Source organism: Panthera pardus, unplaced genomic scaffold (assembly GCF_024362965.1).
Source record: "Panthera pardus isolate Hobbes unplaced genomic scaffold, ASM2436296v1 HiC_scaffold_6, whole genome shotgun sequence".
Lineage (NCBI taxonomy): Eukaryota > Metazoa > Chordata > Mammalia > Carnivora > Felidae > Panthera > Panthera pardus.
This window is the reverse complement of record NW_026526991.1, coordinates 118529221-118544754: the sequence shown is the minus strand read 5'-3', so window position 1 is coordinate 118544754 and position 15534 is coordinate 118529221. Positions and strand designations below refer to the sequence as shown.

Here is a 15534-nt window from a genome sequence, read left to right as displayed (position 1 = left end):
CTGACTTAACCAAAGCCAAGAGCCCTCCTTCTGGGGTAGGGACCCTACCCGCTGCATCAGGAGGTCAGCCGCGCACTTGGGCTCTAGATGCCCCCGAGGCAGGACAAGGAACAGATGCGGCCTCCTGAGTGTGACTGTGGAACAGTTTCCTGCTGTGTGTTACCAGGCGTCAGAAAAAACCAGAGGCTCCAAAGTCCAGGGTCTGACAGCCCAGCGGAGATGGCAGGTGGCCTCAATGGGCATCTCCAGGGCCCGCTAGGACTGGGGTGTCTGAGAGACCCCAAGGGGGGAGCCAGCACACCGGCTTCAGGAAGAAGGAACAAGCAGAGAAACAGAAGAGCAGGCCGGGGAAGTTCCCAGGCATCGGCTCAAGTCGTATTTTAGGACCCGTGCTGAAACAGTCAACTTGGCACGGGCCTGGATATTCTTTCTGCCCACGGAGTTATTTCCAAAGGGCCATATTCGGCAGTAAGAAAATATTGAGGCAGTTATTTGGGATTTTTCATCGAAATAGCTGATCTTTAATCCTGACTGCAAATTTGAATTATTTGGGGGAGTTTAAAAAAAAAAAAGGCCTGTGAATTAATTCTGAATTAATTATTCTCTGTGTGAGGCCTGGGTAACAAAAATTTTTTTTAACTAGGTGACATGTAGTTGAATTGAGAGCCACTGATTTCAAGAAGCTTGGGTGCTGGGTTCTTCATCTTTCCTGCTTTCGTGACCGTATTGTCACTCCCTCTCTGCCCCGCAGACACAGCCTGTGCTTTCTGTTTGTCTGAGGACTGGCCTCCCTCACCCACTGTTCACCCAAACTGGGGTGGACTCCTAGAACTAAAATTGATAGTTTTCTAGGAAAGATCTAGAAGCTCAGGCAGAAAGGAGGCAGCTCAGAACCCCATGGGCACTCAGGAGCATCACTTTATTCTAAATGCACCTCAGAGCACCTTAGAATGTGGGAGTACCTGTTACTATGTTACTACTGTATTCTTTTTTTTTTTTGTTTAAAGTTTATTTTGCACGAGAGAGTAGTGTAAGCAGGGGAAGAAGGGCAGAGAGAGAGAGAGAGAGAGAGAGAGAGAAAGAGAGAGAGAATCCCAATTGAGCTCTGCGCACTTTGGACGAGAGAGTAGTGCAAGCAGGGGAGGGGCAGAGAGAGAGAGAGAGAGAGAGACAGAGAGAGAGAGAATCCCAATCGGGCTCTGCACACTTTGGACGAAAGAGTAGTACAAGCAGGGGAAGGGCAGAGAGAGAGAGAGAGAGAGAGAGAGAGAGAGAATCCCAATCGGGCTCTGTGCACTTTGGACGAGAGAGTAGTGCAAGCAGGGGAGGGGCAGAGAGAGAGGGGGAGAGAGAGAGGATCCCAAGCAGGCTCCACGCTTTCAGCGCTGAGCCCAGTGTGGGGCTCAGTCCCACAAACTGTGAGATCACCACCTGAGCTGAGGTCAAGAATCCGTTGCTTAACCGACCGAGGCACCCAGACACCCCACAAAGGGCATGCGTTCCAAGGGTTCTGTCCATTTATCACGCCGTGGCACAGCCAGTGAGGAAGCCTCTGCCTCTGGCTCAGAGCCTAGCTTTGCTGCTCTGAGGCCAAATGCCAAACCAGGTTTCGTGGCGCCGCCTCCCCGTCCCTGGTGTGACGGCCCGGCAGGACTAGGCTGGGGTCTCCACGCCTCCAGACTCCCTGTCTGTTCCCTCCTCCCTCGTCACTACGCCGGCATCCCTGTTAACCTCAGTATTTTAATCCCTTAGGCATTCCAGAAGTGTTCCTTTATGGATGTAAATTCAAACAGTCACGCTGAGCAGTCCCGGGCTGACAGTCACGTTAAAGACACTAGGCCGGGGGCCACAGTCCCACCCAAGGAGAAGAAGGTAACGTGGCAGTTACACGTTTGCCACACAGTCGAATGGTCCTTCTTTCCTTGCTCTGACACTAACACCACTCCTGCGTTTGTCCTTCTTTCTGTGCCCTCTTTTTCCCTCTCACCTGGTTTGTTTTGTTTTTTTTTAAACTAACGGAGACACAGCCTTAGGTTTAATCAGAGATACCTGGTTCGGGTTCCCAGCGTGCGCTGTGTGTTCCTGTAACAGTCTATGCAGAACTTGGGCATTATCTTCCCAAACTAAAGAGTATCCCCGTTGCAAGATTTTCTAGAACTCTAGAAGAAAATGGAAACACCAGTCAAGTGTGTAGCACTTTTTCTAATTCTTAACGTGTCTTCTAGATCCAACACGCCTGTGTCAGAAGTAGCTGCAAGCCTTAGAGGGTAGGGACAAAACACACCGCAGAGCTACATGCTCACCATCCCTGGGTGTATCCTCGTAGAAACGACGCAGATGTGTTTGCACACGTGTTCAGGAACGCCAGACGGAATTTGCGTTAAGTAGGACAAATTCTCAAACTATACCTTGCAAGACAATAAATTCGGTGTAAGCTCAGTGCTCATACACATTGTGGCGTCCTAATGGCTTCAGGTCAGCTGTCCGGGCTCTAAAACAAAGTTCACCGTCATTACATAAGTACTTTAGGGAAAGGACATTGGCCTGAATGTGTGAGCTTCAACTTTCTGAGTTGGCTTTAGAGCTTTTAGGATTCTTGGGCATAAAGCCATCTTATCTGAATGAATTTCAGGATTAAAAGCTTATCGTGACCCACTCCGGTCCTAGCACTTTTCGCAAGGACTAGGTTCGAGCTTCCCCTAAATAAAGTCAAACAAATCAGCCGTAGCATAGCCTAATAGCTACTCCCGGTGGGCACCTCAGTCCCCGTGAAAGAAGCCTCAGTGAGGGAGATGAAGGATCATGAATCAGAGGGCTATTCTAGCATAATCCTTCAAGAGATACGGTCCTGGGGCTGACAGCCCCCGGCCGTGAGGCCCTGACAAGGAGACCGGCCTCCTCCTCCCTGCCTTACAACCATCCTAGGGCCTCCTGCAAACTAGGTCTGCCGAGGTGGGGGGGGGGGGGGGGGGGGAGGGGGGGTTGAGGGCATCTCCATGCAGCAGGAGAGGTTATGAGATTATTGCTGTTAAATCTTTCTCATGAAGAGAATCTCCTGTTACTTTCAAGTGAACCCATGACATCCTATTTGAAATATACTCCTCTTTCAGTCTGTGGGATTGCCCTACAGTGGCCCTAAGTAAAACCACCTCATGAAAGGCCCTGGCATATCCTGAGTCACAGGGCATACCTGGGCCGATGTCTGTCTGAAACACTGGGAACTGGGAACTTCTGGAAGATCCCTCTAGAGATCATCGTTGTCTCGTAGAACTTTGCTCATTGGCTGAAAAGTTGCATAAGATTTATTGCCTTGCAATTAGAAAGCCATAGCCTTGAGATACCCTTCACCTCAATCAGGAGTCCGTCGGATAATAGGCCAAGTCTGTAGTGAGAGCCGTATAGGCACTTAAGTGCTTGTGTTAGATACTTCTATGCAGCAGACTGACCTGTCTCATAATAACCATGAGTATCAGACTTCTCCCCACATTTTTGTCAGCACTCCTCCTGGGCTATTCGTCTACTCTTCTATAAATCAAGTATTTCTTTAAAATTTTCTCCTTATCATCATGAGGTGTCAGCCTAGTGCTTCACTTGTGTACAATTTTCCTATAACTGTGTCTCTGATTTTGCTTGATTGCCATATGCATTTAGAGCCTGCCACACAGTTTTCTGAACGATCCAAACCTCAGGACCTACCTATAAACAGACATTAAGAGGTTTAACCACATTTTACGCAGTCTTGACCCTCTAAGATTACCTCTGAGATATCATTGTGAGATTACATGACAATTGTGACCGAGCTACCCTGGATACAGTGAATGCACTTGTTGTGATAATTTCGTTCTTTTTTTCTAGCCCAGTAACAAAAATAACAGGTCTTGTGAAACCTACCCTTGACATCTTTATCTTAGTGGCTTTCATCGGAGTATTCCTGCTACCTCACCCCTTTTAAAATACGTGTGTCTCTGGGTGACATTTGAAATACTTAGCAGTGGGTATGGCATGGGCCCTGACCAGTCAGAACAGATGCCAGCGCTGACCCCGGGCACTGGGCCAGAAGAACGTCAGCTGTGCACGTGTCGTGCCTAGATTACATGTCGACTCCTTCTCCAATTCAGGGGTAAATTCTCACTCAAGTCCTAGCATGCTCTGCTGCCTCCGTGTTCGGGATGGAAACCTTAGTCCGAAACCTCTCTTGCTTTTCTTCTTAAACCTTTTATTGGATGTGTGAGTTGTTTAATGATCCAAATTTAAAATCCCACAAAAGACCTCATGTTGTTCGTCTGCACCGGCCGAATTGTTGCACTGGTTTGGGGCCTTACCGGGAGGAGGGGAGGTTTAACAGGAGGCATCCCGTGGCTGATGCACCTCGTATGCTGTACGATGTTTCCATGTGATTAATACTGACTCTGTTGTTTGTGTGTTATTCCTTGAATGTGTATGGACATCCTTTCCATTTGTAACAGGGCGGTGGGGTTGCTGTGGGTTGACTTGGGCGGGGCCCGGTTATTATGCTTTGTTATGTTGTCATTACTTTAGCCAGACAACCTTCTCGGGATTGTGTCCCTTCCCCCTGTAACCACCTCTTCCTTTCGGGCTTTGGCAGCAAGAAGAAGGGGCAGCAGTGCCTTGGAAGCGACAAGGCACAGCTAGTGTTAGTGTCGTGGCAGAGCCCAAGGGAGCCAGACAAGGCCACGCTTCCCAGTGAAGCACTGTCCGGACCTGAGCCTCACTGCTGGGTCCTCACGTCCTGAATCTCGGTGACACCCGCAGAAATGGACCTTCGCTCTGTATCCGAGAATACAGAGACTAGAAGCTGACTTACGATGTCAAAGTCACCGCTGTAGCCTCCAATATCTGCTTTGGAGGTGTTTCGAGGGTATTATTCTGAATTTGGATTTGACCGCCTTGGGTATTATTAGGTTGAAGGTTATTGTGACACTTGACTTGGCCAAGTCCAAGTGCAAACTGCAGATACACTGTCAGTCTGTCATTTGACCAGGGAAAAATAAGGTTTTCGTTTCATCTCCAAGTACTACACCCAAGTGGGCCAGAGTCCTTATAGGACAGTTTCCAGAAAAGCAGCAGAGATAGTACCGAAATAACTAGCTGGAAGGGTTCTGGTCTAGTTCCCCAGTCTATACACAAGAAAACGGAGGCCCAGGAAAGTGAAGGTGGCACAGTTAAGGGGCAGAGCTGGATTAGAACCACAAAGCTTCTGCCTGCCGAGATACTGTGCTTTCTACTGCGCTACACCTCTCTTCCCGTTTTCGATTCTGCTAAGCTCACAATCAGATGCTGGAGAGAGAACGTGTGGATACAGAATCGATCCTTTTATTCTCTTAACTGCTCCCTCACCAATTTTGCAAATCCCTAAACTATTTTGCTAATTGAGATTTTCGTCTCGTGCGAACACAGGGCGTGTTTGGAAGCTGGAGAACCACAAAGCCAGCCAAAGTAGAGCCGTCTAGGCTTTGGCAGATGTGCTTGGCCCGCAGGTTCTGGAAGTGTGATTAAAGGAACGATTTAGTTATAGTCCACTTTGGGGGGGGGATGTGGTTTTGTGCAGTAACATGTCCTACACTATTCTACCAGAATTTGGAATTTTTCCATGAAGACGTTCGGAAATCTGATGTCGAATATGAAAACGGCCCCCAAATGGAATCCCGAAAGGTGAGTTTAGCAAATCTGCGTTCCGACGGATACCATGCAGATTCATGGCCCCCTTTCGCGGATCCTGTTCTGATTAATGTGTGTGGTTTCCCTCCTCCACTTCCCTCTCAGGTTCCCACAGGGGCTCTCACACCCCTTGACCATCCTAAATGGGAAATAGCAATGGAGAATAGTGTTTCTGATGCATCAAGAACATCAGAGTATAAAACAGACATCCTAAAGAAGGAAAATTCCATACCCGGCAAACGTTTATTTAAAGACAGTAGAAACTATACCCAGAAAAATGTGTCTAAGGTCAATGCCAGTTACTCTGGCCTTTGTTCATTAGATGAAATAAACAAAGGACCTAAGAGCTCAGGACCGCAGTACCCTGTGCCTGACGCTGAGAATCAGAAGATGAATTATGGAAAGACGAAGGAGATGAGACTAGAAAGACAGGAAAACACAGATAGGTGTGACCTTCCCTCTCCCGCTAGGTCAACTGAATTGAGCACGTGTGATGTCAGAACTCAAGATCAAGAGGTTCACATGACAGAGTTCGGCCAGGTTGCTCTAAGACCCAAGGCGGCACGGCATGCTAGCGTGAACCCCAGCGAGGACGGAGAATCGACACCAAGTTCTCCCACTGAAGAAAATGCGACCACCGACAACATCGCCTTCATGATCACCAAAACTGCCGTCCAGGTGCTCTCCAGTGGGGAGGTCCGCGACATAGTGAGCCAAAAGGGGGAAGATGTACAGACGGTTAACATTGACGCCAAGAAAGAAGCAACGTCCCCACAAGAAGGAGCTGAAAACGAAGAGCCAGTCGTGTGCCTAGACAAGAAACCAGTTATCATCATTTTTGACGAGCCCATGGACATCCGGTCTGCGTATAAGAGACTTTCAACCATATTCGAGGAATGCGACGAGGAATTAGAGAGGATGATGACAGAGGAAAAGATAGAGGAGGAGGAAGAGGAGGAAAACGGAGACCCTGTACTCCAGAATAACACTTCCCAAAAGTTGCATAAGAAGGTTGCATCCGGCAGCCCCGGATCAGGGCAGCAGGCTGATGGTAAATTCCAGCCACACTGCCTTTCACCAGAGGCTGAACCCCCGGGACAGGAAACGAGTAAGAACGAGCTGAGCAGGTTCGGCCACGCAGACTCTCCAAGTGCAGAAAGCAAGGGTGACGTGACGGATGACCAGTTTGAAAGCCCCAAGAAAAAGTTTAAATTCAAATTCCCTAAAAAGCAACTGGCTGCTCTCACTCAGGCAATTCGCACGGGAACCAAAACGGGGAAGAAGACGCTGCAGGTGGTGGTCTACGAGGAGGAGGAGGAGGACGGCACTTTGAAGCAGCACAAGGAAGCTAAACGATTTGAAATCACTAGGTCCCAACCTGAAGACGCCCCCAAAAGTACGCTTAGGAGACCAGAGCCGCCCAGTGCAGAGAACGCACCTGTGATTTCCAGAACTGACGAAATCAGAAAAAATACCTACAGGACGCTGGACAGCCTGGAGCAGACCATCAAACAGCTTGAAACCACAATCAGTGAAATGAGTCCAAAAGCCCTGGTGGACGCTTCATGCTCTTCCAACAGAGATTCTGTTGCAAGCTCAGCCCACATAGCCCAAGAGGCCTCTCCCCGCTCCCTGCTAGTTCTGGACGAAGCTCCCACTGCCCTAGAGCCCCCCTCGTCCGTACCTTCAGCCTCACGTAAGGTATCTTGGTCTGATGGAAAACGAAAAGGCCCAGCTGCTTTCTTACATCTGCCATAATCACCATTAGCAACAGGTGTCTTGTGATTTACTTGCTTCCTTTCAGGTGGCTCATTGTGGTTTTATTTTTGTCTGTTCGCCACGATCCCTTTCTCTCACACTTTCTCCCTCACCTTCAAAACAACAACAACTAGGTGTCTAACAGCTAATTGATTCTCTTTTTACCTCTGTTGCTGATTGGTGTTGGGTAAACGCAGAGGACGCTGGGTCAGTCATGTGCTGTTGAAATGATTGCTCTGATACTCACATTAAAATCCGTTTGATCAGTAGTGGAGCAGATTCATTCTGTTTGATTCTTCAAATTAACCCCAGTGGTGTCTCCTGATGTCCGTCTCCTAGATCTGTCCTGCATGTAGGGCTGTGGCTTCTCACGTTGAGCTTCTGCACACAGTGGGAGAGCTTGCGCGACAATCCGCTCACGTGCTTCTCCTTCTCTTCCCCTCCCGCTGCTCCTTCCCACAGGGCGCCGCCGGGACCCCACAGACGAGCAGGATGCCGGTCCCCATGAGTTCCAAGAACAGACCCGGAAGCCTGGACAAGCCTGGCAAGCAGTCCAAACTGCAGGACCCCCGCCAATACCGTCAGGTAGTTTTACCTTAAACCCAATTTTGGATGGACACTGTTGCGTTTAAGAAGCAAGTCACTGACTTAGTTTATACCAAATATCATGCTTTCTTTGTAAGATACGGTTTACGTAGACACCCTGGATCTGGGGCATGAAGAAAGTCTAAAAACCTTCGTTAAACTTTTCACCACGCTTCTGCATGCTTGCAATAAAACATCTTTTACTTTGTGACTCCAAAGTTTAACTGTTAACACAAGGTGCCGGGCCCGTCGGCTTTTCTTTGGGTGAATGTAGTGGTTCATCAGAACACCTCGGGAAACCGAGTCAGACCTGTCCTTGAGCTGCCCCGAAAGTCACCAGTACTAACGTATATGCTGACTGCGTTGCATTAGAGGCACATTAACTGTCCATCACGATGCCCCCGCCCCACCCCAGTAATCACCCCAGACGCATGGCCGACCTAGCACCCGGGAACGGTAGCGGGATGGTGTGCCTCTTCTCACCTACGCCGTTCTTCCTTTCCTCCCGTTCTACACATCTCCGCTCTTGTACTTTGGGGGGTCTCTACCAGGTCCAGTGCAGCACAACAAGAACTTAGCTCAGGCCTTGAACTGGTTCGGTTTGATTTGGTTTCTTTTATTTAGTCATTCTCAGAAGGGCTGTGTTGCCAGACCCTGTGGTTTGATCGTGTTACCAGCTTTCTGACAAACTGTCTCCCGCCATCTTTGTTTGCAGGCTAATGGAAGTGCTAAGAAAGCTGGTGGGGACTGTAAGCCTACTTTCCCCTCCTTACCTGCTTCTAAGATTCCAGCCCTTTCTCCCAGCTCTGGGAAAAGCAGTTCTCTGCCCTCTTCTAGTGGTGACAGCTCTAACTTGCCTATTCCACCTGCTACTAAACCACCGGTTACTTCTAACCCTCTCAGCCCCCAAACAGGACGATCTGCTCCCTCTGCCTCCCTCATCCCCTCTGTCTCTAATGGCTCCTTAAAGTTTCAGAGCCCCACTCATACAGGGAAAGGCCACCATCTCTCATTCTCACTGCAGACTCAAAACGGCCGAGCAGCCCCTTCCCCCTCCTCCTCCTCCTCCTCCCCGCCCTCCCCCGCCTCCCCCACTTCACTGAATCAAGGTGCCAAGAGCATCAGGACCATCCACACTCCCGGCCTCACCAGCTACAAGGCACAGAACGGAAGTTCAAGCAAAGCCACCCCATCCACAGCCAAGGAAACCTCTTAAAGGCCAAATCCTGTTAGGTGAAAGTCGGAGTTACCGTTAAAAAAATACACAAAAAATGTTTTTCGACAGTCTTCCACAACTGTTTTCCCAAGCGAATGTAACATATTGCCGTACTGTTTGAGGCTTAATGCTAAGTATGTGCTAAATACTGGATTAATAGATGTCAGTGAAGCTTGTTTGTTTTCTTCGTTGCTATTGTAATTACATAGTGTTCACTGTCTATAGCCGATACCCGTCAAATGAAGTAAGCATGTGTTACGAAAAGAGTGGCTGGCAGGAGAGAAGGGTGTGTGAGAGACGGGGAGGAAAATGTACTCAGCATGTAAAACATGTATGATTCCAGAATTTTAGTATGTTTTGTACAAAAATATTTTTCATTACGGAGACTAGACGTGAAACCGAGAAATACACAAGCGTGACTATCTATACAAATTGTAAAACAGATACTATAATATTTCCTTTTATTTTGGTGTTATTTAGCTTTATTACAGATTTCTATTTTTGTCAGAACGTCATGGTTCCTTTCAAGATCTTTTTTGCCAAAAACATTTTGATACTATAGCATTGTACATTTGAAAGTAGCGTGCTAGACAAAAAGCCAGTGAACTTCTACACGAGCCGACACGAGGCATATGTAGAAGGCAGTTTATCAAACCTATTGCACTGCCGTGAGAATTATGTATAATAATTTGCAGCCCAAGCAAGCTAGTTTTCTTTGCTTTTCTTTCTTTCTTTCTTTCTTTCTTTCTTTCTTTCTTTCTTTCTTTCTCTTGTTTCTTTCTCTTAACATATTGGGATTCTCTAGTTGTTTCCTTTCCAGTATCTAAACCCTTCCTTTGTTTCCTGAGACCTGGTGACCCACACTCTTGCATTGTGGATTTTAACATGTACACTTCTGTACGGTTCTGTAAACTGATCAACTTTTGTACATATATAAATAGACATAATAAAAAATACCGTATGTGGCAGCACAGAGTAGTTTTCGCACACCAAAGTTAATTTTTATGCATGCTTTAAAAATATATCTTGGGATGGGCAGAAATGGGGATACCCGTACATTTTTAAAAAGCAACAAGTTTGCACAGATAGAGTGTTTTTGTAAATAAATGTATTTGTATAACACAGTCATGTAATATACAGAACGATAAGCAGAGACTTTGCAAAACTAAATAAAGGGCTGCATGCTTATTATTTTTTGTACCTTGTCACTCGAACTGCTTCCTAGTCAAAGAACAAACATAACTATTACCAAGGTAATTGGTTTGGGTTTTGAGGACGTTATAAGTAACGTGTAACGGGACACGAGCTGGCTTTCAGAAAGCTCTACTTCTCTGATTCATGATGAGTTCCTGATCAATTCATTGCAAGTGCGGTGCCTTCTGATGTAACCTGCTGACTCTCTCCTCTGTGGCTTTACCAAGGTTTGGCTAACAGAAAGCAAACCTGGGTCCAGAGTTTCCACCCTCGTTTACAAGAGGGGCTCTTACTACCTTTTCTTTTTAAATGTCCGGTAGAAGTCAAGTAGAAATAAAGCATCTTTATCACTATGATTTTTTTCGAGTTCTCAGTGTCAAAAAATGTTGGTGTAGAAAGACATACGCTAGCTAACATTACACTGTGGGTAACAGTCGGTGAAAATACCACCAGGAGTATGGAATCGACAAGAACAGTCTCAGGAAACTGCTTCATATCCTTTTTGGCCTCCAAAATATTTAACTTGGTTCGATGTAAAGGGAAAATGAGTATTACCTGAGCACCTGGTTGTCGGTGTCTGTAAGCTTCAAGTTTACAGATCTGGGATCCCTTTATCAGATCTAGTATGTTACAGGTCCACTCATTGTGTAAATTACGTGTTAACATCATATGAATCACGTGTTTGGGGGAGGGCTCCGGAAAGTCGTCATCTTACAGCTTTTAGGTATAAAATGTTCCGACATTTCAATCACGTCCTACAACAACTCAACAAGTGCATTATGTTAAAATCCACAGGGTAGTGGCGCCTGGGTGGCTGAGTCGGTTAAGCAACTGACGTCGGCCCAGGTCATGATCTCGCGGTCCGTGGGTTCGAGCCCCGCGTCGGGCTCTGTGCTGACAGCTCGGAGCCCGGAGCCTGTTTCAGATTCTGTGTCTCCCTCTCTCTGACCCTCCCCCGTTCATGCTCTGTCTCTCTCTCTGTCAAAACTAAATAAACATTAAAAAATAAATAAATAAAAGGTGATACATGCAGAACACTTAGCATGATACCTGGCCCTTGATAGGCAACGGACGGCAGTTATTGTGGATACGTTGACAGACACAAGGATCAAGGACTTGGCCACCAACGCTAGGCACTTCGACAAATGAAGCATTTGGTGTAAGTCTGCCGCATGTGATTCGCTGCCTTCTAGGTGGAGTGTGCCGAGCATAACTTGATCTTCTTGCCTTCAGGTCATCAGGATGAGCTTTTGTTTCCAGCTGGACGGCCACGAGCCCTGGCAGATCTGACGTTCTCTCCTCAAAAGGGCTCGTGCAATCACTTTATTATCTTTGGACACGATCTTCTCAGGAGCAGAGATCACGGCACAGGGGCCTATGGTCCGTGGTGCGTTTCCCCAACAACGTCACCTGGTTGCTTCTGCGATACCACCTTTTGAGTTTTTGGTTGAAGCAGTCTTTCTTCCTCCGCTCCCCCTCCAAAGAAAATTTCTTGGTCGCTCTCAAATGCTTTTGCATCTTCAGAGCCATGGAGAGGGGAAGAAGCTAGTTCAAATTGCAGAGGGGGGCCCTCGGGAAGCAGTCTGGGGGACAGGCATGGCCAGAACTGCTCTGGGAGCCCAGCGGATGTGTCTGCTTCTCTTCACGGGTCTTGCCCTGGGTGCTCAGCTCAGGGATGGACACCAACTCCTCCCGCCATCTGAGGAGTCTGGGCAGGGTGATTTGGGGTGCACCTTCTCCTGACCCTGAAAATGCAACCTCACAAAAGGACCGGTCTTTAGTAGCCATGATTCTAGGGCCCTGGCTTTTCTCCTGTGCAAATGTCTTTGTTTTGCTTGGCTTTGGAAGGAGTTGCAGTCACGACGCCGAAAGAAAAGCAACCTCTGTAACGCTGCAACACTGTTAAAAGTTGTGTGTCATGCCAGAGAGGGCCACATGCCATCTCCTCTGTGAAAGGCCTCTCTTCTGGACTCCCGCAGTCTGACTTCTTCTCTGCAACCAGATGGAAGCCTTTGGGAGAGTGGGACGAGTGTCCAGTTATCCGTGATAAAGACAACAACCCTAACCTTTATTGAAGGTGCAACATGTGTCTGGCTCTGTCTTAAGAATTTTCTATATGTCGCATTTAATCTTCTCAACAGTCCTCTGAGGGAGGTTCCATTATTATTCTCCAGGCACAGAGGAGAACCCGAGACGTGCCCATGCTTGTGCATCCAGCCCATGGCACCGACTTGATGGACGGTCGCACGAATCTGAGGAGCCTCTAGGGTTTATCTCGGAGAATATTTTTTTCAGACGCAACACTCTGTTGAGTGAAAAAAAAATTTTTTTTGCATCTTTCCGAGAATGCCTAAAAGCTTATTTTTAAAGCAGAATCGGCCTGCAGGTGCAGATCGTTGTAAATAGGTTTTTCGCTCGCATGAATGTTGGGCGGGGCGTTACCAGGTCCTGCTGCAGGGGACAGTTCCTGGCAGCCCATTGCAGGACGCCTGGCGTCCCTGGCCCGCACCCGCACGATGCCAGTGTTGCCTCATCACGGTGACAGCTACAGAGCTCTCCACAAATACCTGCACTTGCCTCTAATGGGCAGAACCGCTTTGGCTGAGACTCACTGGCATAGAATACTGAACACACACTTCGTTGTTGGAAAAAGTCAGGGCCAACCTGGACGGCATAAGGATCCGGCCTCGCGAGCCCTTCTCCGCAAGACAGCATTAGGGGCCAAACCCAGAGCTCGGGGCGCCTGAATGGCCTGCCATTTCTCGAACTTTTGCGTGACACTTCTATCCATATCAGCATGTGTGCAGTCTCCATTCATGCCTGCAAGAGCAAGTGATTAAGGACGAAAGAAAACCAAGCTCTAAGCATTTAGTTTAAGGAGGAAAGAGACAGGGGCACTTCTGTGGCTCGGTGGGTTAAGCATCTGACTCTGGATTTCTGCTCAGGTCATGATCTCCTGGTTTTTGAGTTTCAGCCCAGAGTCAGGCTGTGTACTGACAGTGCAGAGCCTGCTTGGAATTCTCTCTCTCTCCCCCCCCCTCCTCCCCCCATCGTGCACTATCTCTCAAAATAAACATTTAAAAAAAAAAAAAAAAGGAAAGGGACAGGAAATCTTGAGCAGATGGGTGGGAACAGACTTCTCTCTTCTAACTGTTGAAGCTCTGGGATTAGCAAGGTGCTGAATCATTTAGAACGAGGGCTCTCACCCGCCACGGTCTCCTCTCTGACTAGGGACGGGATGGGGAAAACAGGGATGGCCAGTGGGATCCACCCTGGTGACGGAAGAACCCAAGGAAGCCGGATCTGGCATTTGGAATAAATGGGGACTCGTGGCCCAGATTCTCAAACTTGGCTGCACCTGTGATCACATGGGAACCCTTAAAGATGCAGAGGCCTGGGTCACACCCTCAGAGATTCTAAACGAGGGGGACAGAGGCTCTCCCCGTGCAGCAGATTGTCAGACCTTTCCGGGCGATTCTAATGGGAAGCCAGGGCTGGGAACCATAGTCTCGCACTAGGACAGCAGGGGCCCGGGAGTAATGAGAGGATGGTGTGTCTTTTTTTTTTCTTCTTATGTTTATTTATTTTGAGAGAGAGAGAGAGAGGGAGAGTATGCACAGGAGGAGCAGAGAGAGGGAGAGAGAGAGAGAGAGAGAGAGTCCCAAGCGGGCTGTCCGCTGTTGGTCACTAACCGTGAGCTCATGACCTGAGCCGAGATCAAGAGCTGGATGCTTAACCAGCCACCCAGGAGCCCTGAAGATGGTGTATCTTAAAAACAAAAGGTGACTATTACCCCATGAGAGCGGATTCAGACTTGGAAAATATTTTATTTCTTTGTCAAGTTTTCCAACCATTTTAAAAAACATAGTTGGAATGGAGGGACATTGTTTCTCACTCCCAGCTGATAGTGTCGCCCCCCCGGGGCATCTGAAGCTGTCCTTGTGTTTTGACTCTTCCGGTGCTGCCCCGGGGTCTCCCAACACTGGCTACATGTAGGGCTCGTCGGTTTGCAGGTAGCTAACAATTACAACACTCAAGTGCCTTTGGGGTTGGAGTAATTCAAGGATCTGACATCTGACGCCAAGAAAGTACAGGTGTAAACCCCCCCCCACCCCCACCCCCCCCCGTAGTTTCTGGAGAAGCCGGGCGTCCTCACGATGGTTCCCAGTAGTCGGTTACAACGAGACGTTGCAGGTGCCCTTTTACGCTTGTTACGGAGGTTCCACTGGCTGGTCAATACCAAGCTGCGATGTGTTTCAAATGGTGCATCTAGGTCTCTGTGTGAAATATGCATGTGTAAAGCCAAAAAAGCAAAGTGCAGAAGCACTCCTTTTGTGGGGAGGGGCAGCAGGGAGGAGGGCAGCCCGTGTAGATATGAAAACTATTCGGGCGACACGGGATCTGAGGATGGGGCAGAGAATCTAGAAGCCCACGGCGAGCGGAGGGGGACCAGGCGGGAGAAGCCTATCTCCGCCTTCACCCCTGTCCAGTAAGAAGGTAGGAGGGTGGTGGGTAGGCTCCAGATTCGGGCTAGAAATGTTCGCAGAGCCTCTCCCCACCAAGAGCCCTCGGTCCATGCCTGATAGGTGACCCCGGGGCCTTTCCCCAGCTCCCAGAAGCGGGCCGTGTCTTGGGCGTCACCCCCCACGAGGATCTCTCCACCAAGCCCACCAGCTTCCGCTCCCACTGCGCCCTGAAATGGCTCCCTCGAGGGTCAGCCGTGCCTCCGTGTTGCGACACCCAGTGCACCGTTTTCAGCCCCAGCTTTGGCTTTAGAGGATTTACCTACAAATATCCCGCATGAAACGAATGAGATTGAGTCCCCTCTTCTATTGATAAAGGGCGGTAGGGACCAACCCCGCGCCCCGGCCAGCCAGCATACCTCTGCAGGGCAGAAGGAACACGGATGATCACACTGGTGAGCGACAGACCTGTGGTTCTGTCCGGGGAAGGCATATGACACGCTTCTCTGCAGCCGACTTCCTCAGTCACGCTCTGAGCTAGCCCTAGAACTGGTTGCAGTGCAGCCCGTCAGGCTGATTAGACGGGAGATTCCAGACGCGTTAGAGGTACAAGATTCCTTAGACCTGGAAGGAAGGCAA

The 15534-nt window shown here is 48.7% G+C and overlaps 1 protein-coding gene across 8 annotated transcripts in view; it reads left to right on the top strand.

Annotated features, from left to right (window-relative positions):
* KIAA1217 (KIAA1217 ortholog) overlaps positions 1 to 10429 on the top strand; it is a 447403-nt gene extending 436974 nt beyond the window's left edge. For 6 of the 8 annotated variants that reach the window (XM_053895904.1, XM_053895903.1, XM_053895907.1 and 3 more), the window contains 5 exons: positions 1753 to 1872; positions 5596 to 5673; positions 5785 to 7380; positions 7900 to 8022; positions 8738 to 10429. In XM_053895904.1, coding sequence (XP_053751879.1) covers positions 1753 to 1872; positions 5596 to 5673; positions 5785 to 7380; positions 7900 to 8022; positions 8738 to 9238 — 2418 coding nt within the window. In that variant the 3' untranslated portion in view covers positions 9239 to 10429. The remainder of the gene's footprint in view (positions 1 to 1752; positions 1873 to 5595; positions 5674 to 5784; positions 7381 to 7899; positions 8023 to 8737) is intronic. The other 2 variants (XM_053895909.1, XM_053895910.1) reach the window with 2 other exon arrangements.
* The last annotated feature ends 5105 nt before the right edge of the window (positions 10430 to 15534 follow it).